Here is a 21,771-nt window from a genome sequence, read left to right as displayed (position 1 = left end):
TAGGGACTCAAATCAACAAGCACCTACTATATGCCACAGGTATAAAGGCAAAAAAAAAAAAGGCCCTATTCTCCAGGAGCCCAAAGTCTAAGTAGGGGCTGTGTTCAATCAAGGTGTGGGCCGCTTGACTTGAGAAACACCTTCAGAGGAAAGGTGTGAGGATCCAGGAGACCTGAGAGAGGCTGCTGGCAGGAGATGGAGTAGAGCTGAGACAGAAGGAAGTCAGGAGGGCCCATGGATGATGGTGGACAAGGAGTGGGGAGATGGGGTGTTTAATGAGAGGGGCAGCCAGGGAGCCAGCACCCCTGGAGCGTAGCATGTCTGGCCAGAGTATGCCAGGAGGCCAGGTGGTAGAGTGGTTAAAAATGGGGGGGTATTTCTATTTGACCCTGGAGGGAAGCAGGAGTCCCTGGAGTTGAAAGAATGAGGATGAGGAGCTTTTGGACAGCTAAGTGAAGGATGGACTGGGGGTATGGAGGCCATGAGGCTAATTCACTAGGCATGGGGGTCCTGCCCCCAAAGTAGAACAGTCAAAGGAGGGAAGGGGACCTGTGAGAAATGGAGAAGGAAGGCCAGGATTTGGTAAGATTGAATATGAGGTGAGGGGAAGAGGCCTGGGGAGGCATCCTCAACAAGATGCCTTAGGAAGAGAAGAGGTTTGGACATGTTGAGTTTAAAAATCCAGCCAAGAAATTTTAAACACATTATTTTGGGAAGGTAATGATTTATCCTGGTCTGTCTTTTAATGCTTGTTTGTTCTGTTAGGAAAATGTTGAGGTAAGTCACTGATGATTTGGCCCAACCCTTCTCTGACTGCTGTGCCTCCTAACTTTTTCTTTCTTTCATGTACATTGTTTTGATGTCCTGTCTCCTTTTTCAGTTTTACATTAAATCCAGTGAGAATTTTTTGTTTCCCTGTTTAAAATAAAACATTGGTCTGGTTGAGTTCTCAAAAAAAAAATTAAAAAAAATAAAAAAAATAAAAATCCAGCCAAGATGACGGAGGCAGGAGCCAAGCCTGGGGTGCATAGTGCAGAGAAGGGTCAAGGCATCACCAGGGAAAGAAGGGAGAAGCCAGGAGCCAGGGAGCAAAGGAGGCTGAGAAGTAGCGAGCCAGGGCGGCTGGAACACTGAAGTCTGCCCTTCCTGGTGGTGAGCCCCGGGCGGAGGACTGTTTGCCTCAGTTTCCTCATCTGCCACATAGCCATCCTAATCACCTTCACCTGAGGCCTTGTGTCGCATCCAACGAGTCTGCCGAGGCAAAGGTGCAGAACTGGGGGGGAGGGTGGCAGGAAGTGGGTCATTTGGAGGAAAAATCAAAGAGATCAAATGAGATCATGGGGGGGTGGCAGGAAGTGGGTCATTTAGAGGAAAAATCAAAAAGATCAAATGAGATCATGGGGGGTGGCAGGAAGTGGGTCATTTAGAGGAAAAATCAAAAAGATCAAATGAGATCATGGTAAAGCCCGGCCCGATGAGCCCGGTGGGATTCGTCAGTTTGGTGAATAAATTTGTTAAAAGGGAAACCAGATGGGGGGCGGCTAGGTAGCGCCGTGGAGTCAGGAGGACCCGAGTTCAAATCCGGCCTCAGACACTTGATAATGACCTAGCTGTGTGGCCTTGGGCAGGCCGCTTAACCCCATTGCCTTGCAAAAACGTTAAAAAAAAAAGAATTAAAAAAAGGAGAACCGGAGCCAGGTGGTCGCCCCGCGGGCCGCGCGCACACCGGGCTACTCAGAAAGGCCTCGGGGCGCGGGAGGCACGTGACGAGGGGATCCCGGGGGAGGGCCCCGGGCGCATGCTCGCGGCTGGCGCCCGGGCAAGTTCGGTGACCTCCAGCTTCCGGCAACGCCTCGTCGACTTCCGCCGTCGGGAAATGAGTGCGTCACTTCCTGTCTGGGAGGGCACGGAGACCAAGAGCTGGCACGCGGGCAGAGAGACGGCATTTGAAACGTTAAAAACTTATGAAGAACGAAATCACACAATATAATGGGGGAACATAAGAGGTCGCACGTCTACAGACGTTAACCTAGCGGACCTCTGCAACCACCGTGGACGCCCCCAACTGTCTGCCAGAAGGAAAAATGGCCACAGCGTGGCCTAGGAAACCCTTCTGCGCAGGCGTATTGCGCCGAAGGGCGGGAAAAGCTAGAAAAATGGGGGATTCGCATGCGCAGAGACTAAGATGCCGCTCTGAAAGGTAGGCATGCGCACACCTCTCCACGTGTTGGGGGGCGGAACGTGTCAGTCAAAGGAGTGGGGTGGGGCCAAGTGACCTTGGCCATCCAGGCCACGTGGGCCGCGGAACCGCCCTTCTCCCGGTTTAATGACTCAGCGCCCTAACCCCATGCCAGCCCTCCTCCGACCCCTCTGACCGCTCCTTCTCGGCCTCCACTCTCTCAATAAGTAACCCTTTGGTACGTCCCCTCTGTGGGCAGGAAGGAGTCCTCAGTGGGCACCTGCTGTGTGCCTGGCCCGTGTGGTGGACTGCGCTTTATAAAGTGCCTACTGTGTGCCAGGTGCTACGCTGAGCACGGGTCAGCCTTTATAAAGTGCCAGTTGTGTGCCAGGCGCTACGCTGAGCACAGGTCAGCCTTTATAAGGTGCCTACTGTGTGCCGGGCGCTACGCTGCGCACGGTTCAGCCTTTATAAAGTGCCAGTTGTGTGCCAGGCGCTACGCTGAGCATGGTTCAGCCTTTATAAAGTGCCTACTGTGTGCCAGGCACTACGCTGAGCACGGTTCAGCATTTATAAAGTGCCAGTTGTGTGCCAGGCGCTACGCTGAGCATGGTTCAGCCTTTATAAAGTGCCTACTGTGTGCCAGGCGCTACGCTGAGCACGGGTCAGCCATTATAAAGTGCCAGTTGTGTGCCAGGCGCTACGCTGAGCACGGTTCAGCCTTTATAAAGTGCCAGTTGTGTGCCAGGCGCTACACTGAGCACAGTTCAGCCTTTATAAAGTGCCAGTTGTGTACCAGGCGCTATGCTAGGCAGTGTTCAGCCTTTATAAAGTGCCTACTGTGTACCAGGCACCACACTCATCACTATGAAGCCGCTATTAAGCATCCACTGTGTGCTCAGTGCTGTTAAACCTTTATTAAGCACCTACTGCATGCCAGGTACCATGCTACGTATTGTTGGGCCCTTATTAAGGGCCTTGAGTAAATCTTCATTAAGCTCCTACCATACACCACCCAGAGGAAGTTGCAGTGCATATTGGGCAGATAGACCCTGGAGGGTTTATAGAAGGATGTGGACAGGGTGGTCTGAATCCCAATGGAATCATTTTGTTTTTCTCCCAACACATTTTGTTGCAAAGTCACCAGTCAGACAGTAGCTCAGGGAGCAGGGGCGGGAGGCCTCGGGGTCCCACACAGTCCACCCCTGCTGGGAAAGAGACCTGGGGGGGAAGAGCTGGTCCTGAAGTTGGCTTCCATAGCGACCAGAGGATGGTCACTGTTGCAGACAAGCAGCAGCAGAATTGTGAGGCTGCTTCAGCAGGGGGAGGAGACTCTGTCCTTTGATCTGGGCAATTTTCCCTCTTATCAGGCCCACTTCAGCTGGCTTGAAAGTTGATGAAACCCAGTTCTTAGACTGCGATCATTTCTATTGGGAATAAATGTATGAGTGAAAAGGTCCCGTGAAGGGTCAAAAGAGAAAAAGCAAGAAAAACATGTAACTCTTTCTCCATTGCTGGTGATGACCATCAGCCCCCTGACATTTCATTTTGCCTAAATGAATATGAATTTTCATTTACTCCCTCTTGACAGTTCTCAAAGGCTACTTTGCACAAATATCCCACCCAGCATTCTCATGGACAATAGATTTACATAGGCTTCAGTGCCTCTCAGTGGCTATTCCTCTGTCTGACCATCTTTGCCACATAATAGAACACCAGTTTCCCCTTCTGAAGTTATCTTCTGCTTTGCTGTAGGTTAGTAAAAACAAATTTGAGACAGAAGGAAATTAGAACTATAATTTCACTGGAAGAGGAAAAGGAGATTCACTGGAGAAGGAAACACTTTCTGTAGATGCCTCAGATCTAAAGGCTTCTCTCCCAAGTGTTATACTATTTTTAGTAGTTGCCATTTTTCTCATTCTACCCGACAGTCACATCCAACTTTAAATCTCTGATTCTAAGATTTTAAAAAATATAATATGTTGTATTTTTTTTTCTGGGTGGGAGGGATTAAATTAAGGCTAGAATTTGGTAAAATGGTGACACCGGAGAGACCAGAGCTCTCTGGACCTGATGCCTTGCCCTAACACCATGCAAGAGGAAGGATTCTCTAAGCTTCATTTCAGACTTTGGTTTGAAGTAATGGAGTATTCCAGATTTGGATGAATCTTCAGTGAAGAGATAGGCACAGATCAAAGAAGAATCTCAACTTTTTAGTGAAACTTTTAACTGCATAACTTTCCAAAACATTTCAGCCAATTTCCATTTCACCTGTGACAATCGCAAACTGCAGCTGCCTGGACCTTCCTTCCAGCCTGGGCAGTGGTCAATGTCCTTCCAGAACGAAGGACAAACAGCATCCCATAGTCAGTGATTATAATGGGTTAGAGTCAGTTAAAAGAAATTCTCAATCCAGATTAAGAGACAAATTTTCTTTTTGCTGAGTTTACTCCATTCAAATCAATTTGCTTCTATTCTACTGGACAAAAATTGAACCATGACTCTGCTACAATTTAATCAGCCATTATAAAAATCAATACAGGTGAGGTGAGAGGTAATGTGACCTTGGAGTCATGAATAACTAGGTCTAGGCCATTTTATAAGACTTAAGTTAAGGTCCGGATCAACTTCAAGGAGCTTCCGTTCTGTGGAACAGCAAGGTAGGGTAGTGGATAAAGTTCACTGGAATCAGAAGACCTTGGTTCAAGTCATGCATTGGGCTCTTTCTAGCTCTGTGATCCTAGGAAAGACAGTTAACCTCTCTCAGTTCTCTAAACTGCAAAATGGGGATAATAACAGCAGGGCTGTTGTGATGATCAAACAGGAGAGGATTTTGTAGATTTTAATAGCACTATTTTAAATGCTATTTTCAGTGAGGAAATATATCTAGGGATACAGAAATACAAGGTATAAGAAGAGAGACAACAGTTCTGTGCTAGCAAGTGGTAAATGAAATTGGATTGTTTTGTGACTGGTAAACGGTCCTAATAAAGGCAGAAATGTGAACTGAGGGGTAGAGGGTTGTTGATCACAGCTTCTTCACTTCGCTTTTGTTTTTACCCTAAATTCACTTGCTGGTCAAATGAAGAAGAATCTTGGGAGAGAGAATCACTTCAAAGTCTCAGCCTCCAGAAGGATCTCATATAAATAACATTTGTATAAATAAAACATCCATAATCATATACAGGTAGACACATATGTTTTGGGGAAAAAATGATATCTATCAGGAGTGTATCAGAATTAAAGGGATTTCCTGACCTCCTTCATCGTTGTATGATAGAGCAGACTTTGAATAAGCACCAAATACAGGCAGGTAAGAGACTTATTCTTAGCCTACGGGCATTCTGTATGGATACGAAAAGCTTTTATGGGACTTAGAGAGGCTTTTTAATTAATACAGACCAGACGATGGTAGTAGAGAGCAGTTCCTGGCCCTGAAGGTGTCAACGGCTGAAGCCCAGCAGATGGTAGCAGAGAGCAGCCTAAGGCCAACTAAGACCCTAGCCTTGGGCATGAGGTCCCCTGCTCCCCCTCCTCATCCCTGCTTCCTGGCTTCCTTTGAGTCCTGACTAAAATCCTGTATTCTGCGGGAAGGCTTTCCCAACCCCTCTTAATTCCAGTAACTTCCTTCTGTTAATTATTTTCCTATTTATCCTCTCTATAGCTATATACCCCCCCCACATATATAATAAAAAACATCTGGACATCTGTTTGTTGTCTCCCTATTAGATTGTGAACTCCTTGGAGATACAGACTGTCTTTTGCTTCTTTAAATATTCCCAGTGCATAACATAGTCCCTTGACTATAGTAGGTACTTGATAATTGCATGTAAATGTATAAATATATGTGTATACATGTACACACAGACATGCAAACAAATGTGTGTATGTAGCTTGGTGGCCCAGTGAATTAGAGTGCCAGGCCTGGAGTTAGGAAGACCTGAGTTCAAATGTGACCCCAGATACTTCCTAGCTGTTACCCTGAGCAAGTCACTTCACTTTGCTTGCCTCAGAAGGAAATGGCAAAGTACTCCAGTTCTTTGCCAAGAAAACTCCTTATAGGCTCATAGAGAGTCAGATGTGACTAAACATGATTGAACAAGAACTATAAATGTGTGTCTACATGCACACATGCTTACATGCTTATGCACAGGTTTCTACATTGATATATACATGCACATATATATATATATATATATATATATATATACTCAATAAATATAAAAATCATTTCAAGTGGGGAGGGAAGGGGAGCACTAGGAGAGGGGTGTTCAGGAAAGGTATTAGGTGGCATCTTGAATGACTCTGGAAGGAAGCTAGGGATGCTTAGAAGTGGAGACGAAGAGGTTGAATGGCTCAGACATGTAGAAAAGCCTGGACAAGCACTGGAGGCAGGAAATGGGGACATCATCCAGAGGGAAGTGCAAGTAGGCTAGTCTGATAGAACATGGAGCATGTGGGGGAATGAGGTGAAATTTCTGGAAAGAGGCTGGATCCTGTGATGAAGGCTTTAGATGACAAATTATTTCATCCTGGTAGCAGTCATGAGCCATTGTGCCCTCCTAAGCAGAGGGATCAGCAAAATCTATTTTAGCTGCTGAGCAAAGGATGGATCAGAGGGGCAAGAGACTAAGGGTAAGGATGTCAGTCCAGTAACAATACTGGAGAACCTGAGCACGGGGGATGGCTATGTAAAGGCAGAGAAGGGATGTCAGACACCGAGGAGGGAGAATGGACAGAATGTAGCAGCCGATGGGTGACTGGAGCAAGGAAGGTAAGGGAGAGTGAAGGGACAGATACACCCCACGGGGAGATGCCCAGAGGGGTGGCCATGCCACTGGCAAAAATGGGGAAGTCAGATCAAGGGCTGGCCTTCTGAGGGGGGTATCCATCAAGGTGGCAGTGGGTGATACTAGTCTGAACTCTGGACGGGGATGTCAACGTGATTGTTCATGTCAGACTTCTGCCTACGAATGGTCATTTGACCCATGGAGGCTGAGGAAGTCAATGAGAGAAAAAGAAGGGAAGACAGTTCGTGGCAGGGCTCCCGAGGGACACCCAGAACATGGGTCATGGTCCCCAAAAGGAGAACAAAGACAGAGAGGCAGGTGCAGCAGAGGGGAGAAAAGAGTCTCTAGGAGGCTGGAATAGCCAACAGTCAAAAACTTCAGAGAAACCAAGAAGGACACGTGTATTAAGACCTATGATGACCCAGACATCATGCTAAGGACTTTACAGATGTTATCTCATTTGATCTTTATCACAACCCTGAGAAGTAGCTGCTGGATTATCCCCATTCCACAGTTGAGGAAACTGAGGCCGACTTGTCTAGGGCTACATAGCTAGTGAGGTTTTGAAGCCAGGCTTGAACCCAACCTTCCATTATCCACTGTGCCACCTAACGGGCACTAACAAGAAACCACTGGACTGAGGTCTGATGATTTCTGGAGGAGCAGTTTCAGTCAAGTCTTGGGGAGTGGGCCTGAGGCGATGATGGCTGTCTTTTTCTCGAAGTGTGGCTCTCGTATAGGACAACCATTCAAGAGCTTGGTGTGGTCAAGAGAAGGTTCTGTTAATGAGAACAGAAGCATGTTTGTAGGGCGAAGGAGGAAACCAGCAGATAGAGGCTGAAATCAGAAGAGGTGGGGGAGGTGCACAGTCTCCCAGAGGAGAGAGGAGTAGATAAGTCCAAAGACATTAGTAAGGGAGGCTGTCATTTTAATTAGAAACTGGAAAAAAAGGGAGAAAAATGAGGGAGGATGTAGAAGGGTCTAGAAATGCATAATTGGGAAGAAGGACCATGGATGAATATTCTCTATTATCTTGACAAAGTGGGAAGTGGGGTCCTTTATAGAGAGAGAGGGAGGGTGGAGGATGCAATGAAAATGGCTTTGGGAGAGATGAAAGGGTTTACGTGCTGAGGGAAGCATTCAGAGCATCATTCAGGAAAGAATAAAAGGATTTTCATCAAGTCCTGAGAGCCCAGTTGACCAAATATTCTAGTGGATTCTTTTGGAAGGGCTGGGTGGCTTCCTGCAGCAGCTATTAAGCATGAGCAGAAATAGAGAGGGCATGTGGTCTGGGTTCTTTATCCATTAATAGCTAATCAATATTTTGCCTTCATGTTGACTCTGCAAATTGAGACTTTGGAAAGCCTGCAGGGTGGTTTAGAACAAGATGACTGTGATGCTGAGTATACCACAATGATCTGCAGGTTTCTGAGTTCAGAAATATTGGTCCTATTTTCTTTCAGTAAAACTTTGATACTTGGACCTTTTATTAGCCTGTGACTAGGATACAATGGGTAGTAAAATTAAAACAGAATATGCACTTTCAGGAGTCAGAAATGGGAATACCTTAGACCTGAGTTCAAATCTAGCCTCAGACTTTCACTAGCTGTGTCATCCTGGGCAAGTCACTTAATTTCTGTCTGCCTCAGTTGCCTCCTCTGTAAAATGAGAGTAATAATAGCTAGAACCTACTTTATGAGATTTTTTTTAGGGTTTTGCAAGGCAAATGGGGTTAAGTGGCTTGCCCACAGCCACACAGCTAGGTAATTATTAAGTGTCTGAGACCAGATTTGAACTCAGGTACTCCTGACTCCAGGGCCGATGCTCTATCTACTGTACCACCTAGCTGCCCCTTTTATGGGATTTTTATGGGGATTAATGGGATAAAAAATGTAAAGCAGTTTGTAAACAAAATATTATATATAACTGTTAGCTATTTTTGTTATTATTTTGGTTACTAAGTACAATTGTCTGAGTATGTAGAGTCCATAACAATTAGGAGAGTTAGGTAAAGGAAAAGGTTCTCAGGAGATGGGGCTATATTGAGCCTTGCAGAGATTCTAGTGAGAAGCACATTTCAGGTTTGGGCCTGGGGGTGGGAGGTGGGGAAGCAGGGAAGGAATTGCTCATGCCAAACCATCTAGGAGGGAGACACAAGGCCAAGGGTGGAGATGCCTATTTGGCTGTTAACAGGAGGTGGAAGGATGGTGGAAATAAGCCAATGACATATTTGTTTTACGTTAAAGTAAAGCATATCAGCTGGCTTGTCTCTATCTTTTCGGGGATATTCACCTGTCTCTTTAGGTGGAAACTCTCTTACAAAACCATATTTATTATTTTTAAACTAGTTCTAAAAACTACAACACAGGAAGCAGTTTTATTCAACTATGGAATTTTTATTTTTTCAAAATACAAAAGAGAATTTTAATTCCATTAAAAGGAGCAAGCTCTTGGAGGGCAGGCCCTGGCTTGGGCACTTTTTTGGTAGTCCTTTTTGTCCTTCTCTGATTAGAACAGAGAAGCCTCATAGCAACAGTTGGCTGCAGAATAATAAAATGTTCATCCACCACAACCTGAGATATAACCAGGAATTTTTAACCCTAGGTTAAAACAATCACTAGATGTGGTCCCAAGAGCCAGGCAGAGAGGAGGACTGGACTTCCGGGGCAGAACTCCCAGAGTTTTCCCCTACCAAAAATAAATGAAGCCTCTACTTTGACATTCACACTACAGATCCCACCAAGAAAAAGAGAAGATCCAAAGCAGTTTTCAATGCTAGACATCGTGGAGGATTTTCAGTGAAGGTCTGTCTCTTGGGGGAAAAGGGGAAGTAAAGTCCAGGAGGTGGGAGAGCGGGAAAGCTAGTGGGAGGCTTTGAGCCATAGTGCAGTCCAGGTCCAGATAGACTGACAATAGCAGAGGTCCTGGCAGCTAGATAGCAAGCTAGATAGCTAGCTAGCTAGCTAGCTAGATAGATAGATAGATAGCAAGCCAGCAAACAAAGTCTGAACCCTGGGAACAATGGGGGAAAAGACAGGACTGCATTGGGAACAAACCACTGCTAAGTCAGAACCTGAACATAAAGGATGAAACAAGCCTCTGCAAAGGCAAGGCCTGGACTACATAGGAAACATCTTGGCCAATGATAAGCCAGGGAATCGGACCCCAGCCCCAGCATAAAAAAAAAAATCGTGGATCTATATTTCCTATACCCCAGGAGCAGAGCTAAAACAACAAAAAATGAGCAAAAAAAAAAAAGCTAAAAGTGTGCTCACTATAGAAAACTACTTTGCAGATAAAGATGATAACAATGCCATGTTGGAAGAAGAAATCAGTGAAAAATCACTTACAGGGAAATTCTCAAAACAGTCTATGAGGGCAGCTAGGTGGCGCAGTGGATAAAGCACCAGCCCTGGAGTCAGGAGTACCTGGGTTCAAATCAGGTCTCAGACACTTAATAATTACCTAGCTGTGTGGCCTTGGGCAAACCACTTAACCCCATTTGCCTTGCAAAAAAACAACAACAACAAAAACCTAAAAAAAAAAAGTCTATGAATTGGATTCAAAACCAAAAGCTCATAGAAGAACTTAAAAAGGAATTTAAAAACCAAAGAAGAGAAGAAGAAGAAAAATGGAAATGGAAAAAAGAAATGAGAGTCATGCAGGAAAAATATGAAAAACTGACCAGAAAATTTATCACATTTAAAAAGGAAACACAAAAGGTAATTGAAGAAAATAAAACTCTATAGAATTGAACAAATAGAAACCAAAGAATCTAGGAGACTTCAAGATTCCATCAAACAGAATAAAAAAGGTTGAAAAAAATTGAAGAAAACATCAAGTACCTTTTAGGAAAAATCAACGACCTGGAAAATAGATCCAGGAGAGATAATCTATGGATTCTTAGACTACTAGAAAGCCCAGATCAAAATAAGAACCTAGAAAACATCTTGGCAAATTATTAGGGAAAACTGTCAAATTTGTTAGAACAAGAAGACAATATGACCATTGAAAGAATACATAGAACCCCTCAACCCCAGGATAAAAATTCCAAGGACTGTTATAGCCAAATTCCAGAATTCTTAACCAGGAGTTTTTAATCCAAAGTTAAAACAATCATAGGATGTGATCCCAACAATCAGGCAGAGAAGGGGACTGGATTTTGGGAGAGGAAACAGCCAATCCCCCAGATCTTATTTTCATAGGCTTCAGGGCAAGGACAGGACCCAGCAGGAGTGCTTAGACCTAAGACTGTGGTGGACCAGTGGTACAAGGTCCTCGAGAAGAGGTGCAGAGATGGTGGCCCTCCCAAAGAGGAACATCTGATCTGTATCCCTTTGGAAGGTTAGTGTTCTGGACCAAAGGCTATTTGCCTCAAATCTGGCCTTAGATACTTATAGTGTGACCCTGGGCAAATCACTTGATCTTGTTAGCCTCAGTTTCCTCATCTGTAAAATGAGCTGAAGAAGGAAATGACAAACCACTCCAGCATGAACAACAACAAAAGTCAGTTGATCTGTAAGGTACAATGATAAGCACTGAGCAAAGAAAGGCAATTCCTCAGGGTACTCATATTATGTTATTGATAAATTTGACAATGAGTCTTTGGAATACCCTTCTAAATCATAAAGCCAACCTGATTTAGGCTGGTAGAGTAAGCGTTCAGACTTACAAAAATTACAGGTTATTGAAGTAACAACAGTGTGAACCAGTATTTTTACAGAAAGCCCTTTTAATCTGGTTATTCATTGCCATATTACTAGGAGGAATGATGACTTCAACTGAAAGACAGAAGGCAACCCAAACCAATGGAGGAGCAGAAAATCCAGGTCTTTCATTCCCTAACAAGCCTTCAGGCTCCCTGAGGCAGGGGTCTTTAGCTGTTCAATTAAAAGTATTTTTTAATGTATTGTAATCTAGGAGTGACCGAATAAACCAGGGTATGTGGATGTCATGATATACTGCATTGTCATTAACAATAATCAAGGACATTCCAAGGACTATTGGAATGATCTATTCAATCCAATAGAACAAACACCTATGAAGAACCTACTATGTGCAAAAAGCATATATTACTCAAGGTATATAAGGCATTGTGTTAACACAAAGGACAGAAAAAGCAAAATAGAAATGGCCCTTATTCTCAAGGGGCTTCCCTTCTTTGAACTGACAAAAATCAAGATCAATAGAACAGTGTCTGATGGAAACCCATATTCCCAAATTGGGGAATTGATGAAACCGAAGAGGGACCATGAAGGAGATAACAAGCTCTTTATCTTGTCCCATCCTTCACCTAGAAAACGGAGGCCATGTCCCCAGAAATCTTTTTTTTTTCTCAGTTAAATTTCCTCCTTTATTGAAATCTATGATGAAAAAGAAACTGGCCAAAGGTGATTGATCTCTGGCTCTCTTTCTCTCAGCAATAGGTTTCCCCATTATTATCTTTGCTCTCTTCCTTCCTTCCTTCCTTCCTTCCTTCCTTCCTTCCTTCCTTCCTTCCTTCCTTTCTTTCTTCTTTTGTATTTTAAAATTTTAAACTTAAATACAAAATGAGAAAAAAAAGCATTATCATGTGTACAGCAAAACATAAGAGAGGATTCATAGTATAAAGGAATAAAGTTCTTTTTTTTTGTTTTTTTGCAAGGTAATGGGGGTTAAGTGACTTGCCCAAGGCCACGCAGCTAGGTAATTATTAAGTGTCTGAGGCCGTATTTGAACTCAGGTACACTTGTCTCCAGGGCCAGTGCTATATCCACTGTGCAACCTAGCCCCCCCAAGCAATAAATTTCTTCAAGAGAACCTATATAATAAATATAATATATACTACTCATTGTACTTTGCTTCCTTGTAGATTTTCTTCTTTTCTCTGCTGGGAACTGTTTCTTTTTTTCCTCTATTCCAACCCTCACTCCACTATAATTAAGATGAATATATACACACATATATATGTGTATATATTTATATATACACATATATATGTATATATATATTTATATATACACATATACATACTTTTATCCATATATACATACTCACATATACATACACACTCATGTATAAACATGTTTATATGTGTACATATATATCCACAGGCATTTACATGGATATATAGATACATGTGCACATACATATTCATAAATATCTATATATTTGATTTGTATGAATCTCATTTTTATAACATTTCCTATAAGTTACAACCCCTCCTCACTCCTCAACTTTATTTCTAGGCTGTCTTGTCCTGCTGTTTCTTAATCTACCACCCTTCCAAGAGTTCCTCCCTTACACACCCTTCTATACCTCCCTCCTCGTTAATCCACACAACCTTCTATATACCCAATCCTAATCCTTCATCCTCAGATTCAGTACCCTTGCTGTCACCGCTTCTTATTTCTTTCTGAATTTAAAAAGCTTTTATTCATCCTTCCCTATCTAATTCCTTTATATCAGTTCTTCCTCTCACATTTCATTTATATAAAATGATAGCTCTTTTTTCCCCCTTTCCTTATACCATTTTATTCTTAAGAATTCCATCCTATTCAGCTCTCTATCTTTCCTTGAAACTACTCAATCCCTTTTTGTTTTTGTTTTTGCAAGGCAATGGGGTTAAGGTCACACAGCTAAGTAATTACTAAGTGTCCAAGGCTGGATGGATTTGAACTTAGGTTCTTCTGACTGCAGGACTAGTGCTCTAGCCATTGCATCAACTAGCTGCCTCAAATTACCCAATTACTAATAACAGTCTTGGACATATGGTTTACACTTCCACATATAGATTGTAAACAATTTGTCTACTATTGAGTCCCTTGTAATTAGTCTTTGATGTTTACCTTAAATTTTTCTTGGTTTTTGTATATCAAATTTTCTATTAAGTTCAGGTCTTTTTGCAACAAAATCCTGAAAGTCTGGAAATTTATTGAATGTACCTTTTTCTTTCATTCAGAATTATGCTTAACTTTGCAGGTCATATTTTTGGCCAGAACCCCAGTTCTTTTGCTCTTTCATATGTAATGTTCCAAGATCTGTGGTCATTTATAATAGCCACTGCTAGGTCTTGTATAATTCTAATTATGACTCTACCATGTTTGAATTATTTTTTTCTTGTTGCTTTTAATTTTCTCCTTAGCCTGGTTTTTGGGAATTTAGCTATGATATTCCTGTCAGTTTCCCTCCTAGGATCCCCTTTCGGGTGATGATTGATGAATTGGTGGTTTTTTTCTGTTTCTATTTTCTAACATTTCAGGACAATTTTTTGTTAATTATTTCCTGTATTATTGTATCAAGATTCTTTTTTTTATTGTAGCTTTCAAGTAGTTCAGTTATTCTTATGTTTTCTCTTCTTGATCTGTTCTCACATCAGTCATTTTTCCTATGAGGTAATTAATATTCTCTTCTATTTTTTTGTTCTTCATATTTGGTTTTATTATTTCTTGGTCTCTTATAACTTCACTGCCTTCCCTTTACCCAGTTCTAATTTTCTTTTTTTGTTTTTTATTTTTGTTAACATTTTATTTGTTTTCCAATTATATATAATATTAGTATCTGCCTATCGTTTTTTTGTAAGGTTTTGAATTTTACAATTCCCCCCTCCCTCCCCCCCCACAGAAGCTGTCTGATAGTCTTTACATTGTTTCCATGCTATACATTGATGTAAATTAAATGTGTTATAAGAGTAAAACATACCCCCCCCCCAGAAGATGCGAAAGCTCAAGAATAAAGAGAGAGAGAAAAAAAAATGTTCTTCAGTTGGTGTTCAGATTTCAATGGCTCTGTCTCTGGGGTGAGTTGCTTTCTTTATCATAAGTCCACCAGAGAAGTTGTTTCAATATTTTTCCCGCAGTTTCTATTATTGGCTGTACCTTCACTTTATTCCTCCCCACACTCATTTATTCTGTTCTCTCTCTTCTTTCATACTGGCTCTGTCCAAAAGTGTGTTGAATCTGAGTATCCTCTTCCTCGATCTTCCCTTTCTTCTATCACCTATTACCCCTTCCCTCCCCCCATTCCCCCCATCCTATCCCTTTCTTCTCATTTTTCTCTAGGGTAAGATAGATTTCCTCACCCTATTAAGTGTGTATTTTATTTCTTCTCTGACCCATTTTTTTTAGGTTTTTGCAAGGCAAATGGTGTTAAGTGGCTTGCCCAAGGCCACACAGCTAGGTAATTATTAAGTGTCTGAGACCGGATTTGAACCCAGGTAATCCTGACTCCAGGGCCCATACTTTATCCACTGCCACCTAGCTGCCCCTCTCTGAGCCATTTCTGATGAGAATGAAGGCTCACTCATTTCCCCTTGCCTTCCCCATTTCCACTCCATTGAAAAAGCTTTTTCTTGACTCTTATGTGAAATTTCTTAGCTTCTTCTTCATCTCCTTTCCTTTCCTCATAGTACTTTCCTTTATCACCCATTGACTTCATCTTTTTACTATATTATACCATTATATTCAACTCCTTCCTGTGCTCCTTCTAACTGCTCTTGTAAATGAGAAAGTTCATGAGTTATCAGTATCTTCTTCTTCCCATGCAGGAATGCATGCAATTCAACATCATTAAGTCCTCATAGTTAGTCCTTCTCATCCACCCCCCTCTATAGTTCACTAGTGGCCTGTACTTGAAAATCAAATTTTCTGTTCAGCCCTGGTTGCTTCAATAGGAAAGTTTAAAGTCCCCTTTCATTGAAAGTCCATATTTTCTCCTGAAAGAAGGATGTTCAGTTTTTCTTGGTAGTTGATTCTCAGTTGTAAACCAAAATCTTTTACCTTCCAGAATATCATATTCCAGTCCCTATGAGCCCTTAATGTAGATGCTGCCAGATCCTGTGTAATCCTGACTATAGAGCCATGGGAGTTGAATTGTTTGTTTGTGGAAGCTTTTAGTATTTTCTCTGACTTGGGAGTTTGGGAATTTGGCTATAATGTTCCTAGAAGTTTTTCTTTTGGGATCTCTTTCAGGAGGTGACTGGTGAATTCCCTCAATTTCTCTTTTACCCTCTGATTCTAGGATATCAGAGCAATTTTGCTGTATTGTTTCTTGAAAGATGAAGCCTGGGCTTTTTTCCTGGTTGTAACTTTCAGATAGCCCAATAATTTAAAAATTATTTCTCCTGGGTCTTTTTTTCAAGGTTGCTTGTTTTTCCAATGAGATATTTCACATTTTCTTCTAATTTTTGACTTTTTTGGAAGAGTTTTATTTCTTCTTTATTTCTCTGAAAGTCATCAGCTTCCTTTAGTTCCATTCTGCATTTGAAGGAGTTATTTTCTTCAGAGAACTTTATCCTTTTCCAGCTGGCTAATTCTGCTTTTTAAGGCATTCTTCTCCTCATTTGCCTTTTGTTTTGCTTTTTCTATTAGGCCTAAACTGGTTTTTAACATATTATTTTCTATTTGGTTTTTGGTTTTCTATTATTTTCTTTTTTTTTTTTTGTATTTTTCACCAAGCTGCTGATTTGGTTTTTTGTTTGTTTGTTTGTTTGTTTTTGCAAGGCAATGGGGTTAAGTGGCTTGCCCAAGGCCACACAGCTAGGTAATTATTAAGTGTCTGAGGCTGGATTTGAACTCAAGTACTCCTGACTCCAGGGCCAGTGCTCTATCCACTATGCCACTGGGCTGCCCTTGCAATATCGATCCTCTTGGCTTTAGCCATTTGAAGCCCAGAGAAAGGAATCAGACTTTTACAATTTACAGATGATTTGCTCAAATATTGAAGGACTGTTATGTAGACAAGAGATTACACGTATCCTATTTGGTCCCTGAGGGAAGAATCAGGAGTAGTAGGTAGAAGTTCCAAAGAAGCCAATTTAGATTTGGAGTCAGAAGCAACTTCCAAATAGAACTATGGCCAAGTGAAGTGGCTCCTTCTCCTTGGAGTTCTTCAGGCAGAGCCCGGATGACCATTCATTGGGTATATTTCAGTTATGATTCCTTTCATGGATGGATAGGACCAGGTGGTTGTGGTGGCCTTCCCACTCGCCTTCTGTGACTCCTTAACGTCTTTCCCCACGCTCCAGTCCATCTTATACACAGCCGACCAGGTGATTTCTCCTACTGGGCCGGTGACCTTGTCACCCCTGTCACTCGATAAACAGCAGTGGCTCCTGATGACCTCTAGCACCAGTATCAATTAATTTGTTTGACATTTAAAGCTCTTTACAACTAGAATCCAACTTACCTTTCATTCTTGTAACCTGGTTCCTTTGCACTGGATATTTCCCTTGTCTGGAGTATGCTCTCCTGTCAAATGTCCATTGGTTCTGACTTCCTGGCTTCCTTCATGGCTCTGCTCCAAGGCCCTTCTACCTGGGGCCTTTCCTGGTCCTCCCGGCTGCAAGTGTCTCTGTCCCCCTTCCACTGTGAATGTTTGGATGCATTTAGTGCACACCTAAGTGCTTTTGGTTTCCTGAAAGATAGAATGTTACCTCCTTGGGAGGAAAGCCTATTTGATTTTGACCTTTGGAACCTGGGTCATCTGGCCAAGAGGAAAGTGGCCTGGGCCACCAGTCAGGAAGAATCATCTTTGTGAGTTTAAATCTGATCCCAGATACTGTGTGACCTTGGGCAAGTCACATCACCCTGTTTGCATCAGTTTCCTCATCTGTAAAATGAGGAGAAGGAAACGGCAAACCATTCCGTTATCTCTGCCAAGCAAACCCCAAATTGGGTTGAGAAGAATTGGACATGACTGAACAACAACCTTACTTACTCTAGGGCCTACTATGTGTCTGGTACATGCTAGAAGCCTAGTATATGTTTTTTGATTAATTGATTAAATTACTATGAAAAAATTATATCTGGAAATTAATTTTAAGTGAAAGTATCACAAATAGATATTATTTATGGTTGTTTAAAGTGGAGGGCATGATAAATTATTCAATAAGTTAAATAGAACATTCTGAGAAAAAAAACCCCTGGGATGAGTGTCATGTCCTAGTGATTGAATAAAGACCAGAAGAGGGAGTAGCCAGAACCTCCAGGGGGCAGGTTGGGATGGAGCAGCTGAGCGTCCTAGCCAGGGCTCGGCCGTCTCAGAGTGGTCCAGCCGGAGCTGCAGAGAGAGGCAGGGAGACAGCGGGGTTCCCCTCCCTGCTTAGCATTTGATACTTGTTGCCCAACAAATTGGCTGATCAATTATGAAGTCTCGGACACGTTTGTGCACGCACCTGTTCTGTTCTCTATGTGACCAGAAGGGGGCTGTCTGCCCATGTACAGACGTGTGTGTGCACTGTGCACACGCAAATCACACCCACCACATACAGCAGCAACTTTCTGTAGTCTGTGCGAGGGCTTTTTTTTTTTTTCTGGATGCATCTCCACATGCCACAGAGTGCCTCTGCCTTCTTTGTGTGATCTGTGTGATCAAGACGGGAGATGGTTCATTTATGGGCATGTGGCTATCATGTGGACACCCTGAACATGTGTGTGATTTCTTTGTTTGATCTGTGTAATAAGGAGCAGTGGTTGTGTCTAAACACACGCACACACACACACACACACACACGCATCCATCCTCACAGGGCTTTCTCTGGTGGACTGCTTGCAGAGGAGTTAGGTGGGAGGATCATGGAAGAGAATCTTTATAGCCAGAAAGAGGCTGTGCAAGAGAGAGGCGTTCATGTATGTGTTTGTGCTTTGGTGCCCATGGCGGAGCTGCCACATATACAGACAGATATGTAGACACCCCGGTGTGCCTCTGCCTCCTCTGTGTGGTGTGTGTGTGTCACAATGGGAGCCAGGCCTGTTATTTATGGGTATGTGGGTAGACTGAGGTGGGTGTCATGTGGCTGTCCTGAATGTGCATGTGATCTGTGCAACAAGGGGGAGTGGCTGTGTGTAAGCACACACATGTATGTCTGCACACACAGACTCAGGCACACACAGACTCAGACACAGACACACACACACAGACACAGAGTCAGACACAGACTAAGACACACAGACACAGACACACACAGACACAGACTCAGACACACAGATACAGACACATACAGACACACAGAGATACAGAGGCAAAAACCCAGACAGACACACACAGGCACACAGACTCAGACACAGAAACAGACACAGAGTTAGACAGAGACACACACACAGACACACACAGACACATGCATGCAAAACAGACTCAGACACAGACACACACAGACACGGAGTCAGACAGACACAGACTCTCACACAGATACACATACAGACACACAGAGACACACAGACACATAGACACAGACTCACACACACAGACACAGGGTCAGACACACAGACACACAGACAGACTCAGACACAGACACACACACAGACACAGAGTCAGACACACAGACACACAGAGACACACAGACACACAGACACAGAGTCAGACACACAGACACACACATGCAAGACAGACTCAGACACAGACACACACAGACATAGACTCACACAGAGACACACAGACACAAACACACAGACACACAGACACAGACTCAGACACACAGATACAGACACACAGAGACACACACACAGACACACAGACACACAGACACAGACACAGACTCACACAGATACACACAGACACACAGACACACAGACATAGACTCACACACATAGACACACACACACAGACACAGACTCACACACATAGACACACAGACACACACAGACACAGACTCACACACAGACTCACACACACAGACACACACACAGACACGCCCCCGCTAGGGCTCTCTGAAGGAGAGGCGTGAGAGCACCCCCACGCCAGGTAGACACACTCGCAGGTGTGAGACTGCGCGCGCACTCGGGCTCCGGCACGTGCGGGGGGGGCGCTTCCTCTGCAGGGGCGGGGCCGGCTCGCAGCCCCGCCCCCTCTCCGCCCCCGCATCCTCGGCCCCGCGCGCAGGTGTCCGGCGGCTGCGGGCGGGGGCGGGGCGGGGGCGGGGCGCCGGCCGCGCTGCGCGTGCGCCCGCGCGGGTGCGCGCGTCACCTCGGACAGCTCCCGGCCGGGCCGGCGCTCCGGGGGGCCGCGCCCGCGCCGAGGGAGGGGCCGCCTTTGTGTGCGCCGCGCCGGGCCGAGGCGCCCCCCGCCCCCCGGGCCGGGCCGGGCCGCCGGGAGATGCTGGTGTGGCTGCGCGAGGACGAGATGTCGCAGCGGGAGCTGGCGCGGCGGCTGGCCTCCGTGTCCGCCCGTGTCGGTGAGTAGCGCGCGGCCCGGCCCCCGCCGCGCCCCCGGCCCCCGCCGCGCCCCCGGCCCCCGCCGCGCCCCCGGCCCGCGCCCCCCGGCAGGAGCGGCTCCTGGCGCCCGGCGGCGCTTGCCGCGTTCTCGTTCGTGGCACCGTGAAGGCCCCCGGCCCGCGCCCCCGGCCCCCGCCGCGCCCCCGGCCCCCGCCGCGCCCCCGGCCCCCGCCGCGCCCCCGGCCCGCGCCCCCGGCCCCCGCCGCGCCCCCGGCCCGCGCCCCCGGCCCCCGCCGCGCCCCCGGCCCGCGCCCCCGGCCCCCGCCGCGCCCCCGGCCCGCGCCCCCGGCCCCGGCCCCCGCCGCGCCCCCGGCCCCCGCCGCGCCCCCGGCCCCCGCCGCGCCCCCGGCCCGCGCCCCCGGCCCCCGCCGCGCCCCCGGCCCGCGCCCCCCGGCAGGAGCGGCTCCTGGCGCCCGGCGGCGCTTGCCGCGTTCTCGTTCGTGGCACCGTGAAGGCCCCCGGCCCGCGCCCCGCGCCCCGCGCCCCCCGCGCCCCCCCGCGCCCCCTCCTTTTACAAAGGGCAGCCTGGAGGCCACGGCGCGCCCAAGGTCACGCAGCACCTGAGCGAACCTGAACTCGGGGCTGCCCGCCCCCGGGCCGCCGCCTCCCCGCCCGAGGGCACCCCAGAGAGCCGGGCCAGGACTGGCACCGCAGACCTGGCGTCAGGAGGACCCGAGTTCTAAGCCATGCCCGTGCCGCCAGCTGCTCTGGAGGCTTTGCTTCTTCCTGGGGGTCTCCAGGCCAAGGCTCGCGTGCCTTTGTTATGCCCCTCGCCCCGAGATTCTCTAATTCTTTTCACAGACCGTGAACACCAGTTTTGCTGGTCCGGGTGCAGCCTCCCCTTGACCCCGAGGGCAGGCCCTCCCGGACCCCCGGCCCTTCCTCGGGCACCCTTAGCGCTCTCGCGCCTCCTTCCCCACAGCTACCCCGACTTCAGCGTCCGGGCGGCTCCGCCGGCCCGCCGAGCTGGATGGAGCAGTTTCCTAGGAGCAGCATGGCTAAGGCTGCCTTTGGGGACCTTGGATGAGGGCGCACGGCTTGGGTCAGACGCGTCCTAGGGTAGATCTGAGCCGCTACTTGTCCAAGAAACTACAGGAACATCGAAGGGAGAACCTCCCCATCCTATTCCCCTTTGGAATCTTGTCCTGCCATCTGTATGTGGCACTCTCTGGGTGTGGCTTCCTCCCCCTTTGCCCAGAATCTGCGATTTCCATGGAGCTCAGTTCTGTCATCTGGCTATGAATCTCTATATCTTTGCTCATGCAGACCTGACCCAGACAAAAACCTTTGTTTTTCAACTTTTACATGTTTTTGACCCTTCTCCCTTTACAGTTGAATCCTACGTGTGGTAGATCCTTAGAGCTGATGCCCTGCCCTGAATGGCCCTAATGTCACTGGCCACTCCATTTTCTTGGGCTCCAGGGTAAGGCATACTCACACTGGGAAAGGTCTCCTATACTCTCTGCAAGATACTGCCATGAGCTTTTTCTTGGAATGTCATTTTATTTTTTCAGTAACATGCCAAGATAATTTTCAACGTTCATCCTTTCATAAGCTTTTGAATTCTACAATTTTTCCCTCCCTCCCCTCCTTCCCTTCCCCCTCCCCATGGCAG

The 21,771-nt window shown here is 45.8% G+C and overlaps 1 protein-coding gene across 2 annotated transcripts in view; it reads left to right on the top strand.

Annotated features, from left to right (window-relative positions):
• Nucleotides 1-1,921: 1,921 nt before the first annotated feature.
• Nucleotides 1,922-21,771, top strand: part of MCF2L2 (MCF.2 cell line derived transforming sequence-like 2) — a 377,565-nt gene continuing 357,715 nt past the window's right edge. The window contains exon 1 of one of the 2 annotated variants that reach the window (XM_074191036.1): nucleotides 1,922-2,200. Coding sequence is in view for 1 of the 2 variants with exons in the window: in XM_074191033.1 (XP_074047134.1) it covers nucleotides 20,038-20,116 (79 nt within the window). In the remaining variant the exon portion in view is untranslated. Of the gene's footprint in view, nucleotides 2,201-19,955; nucleotides 20,117-21,771 lie in introns of those variants that run through there. The other variant, XM_074191033.1, reaches the window with a different exon arrangement.

The sequence above is a fragment of the Macrotis lagotis genome, chromosome 6 (genome assembly GCF_037893015.1).
Source record: "Macrotis lagotis isolate mMagLag1 chromosome 6, bilby.v1.9.chrom.fasta, whole genome shotgun sequence".
Classification (NCBI taxonomy): Eukaryota; Metazoa; Chordata; class Mammalia; order Peramelemorphia; family Peramelidae; genus Macrotis; species Macrotis lagotis.
Note: the sequence above shows the minus strand (reverse complement) of the source record. Positions and strands in the feature narration are given on the sequence as shown.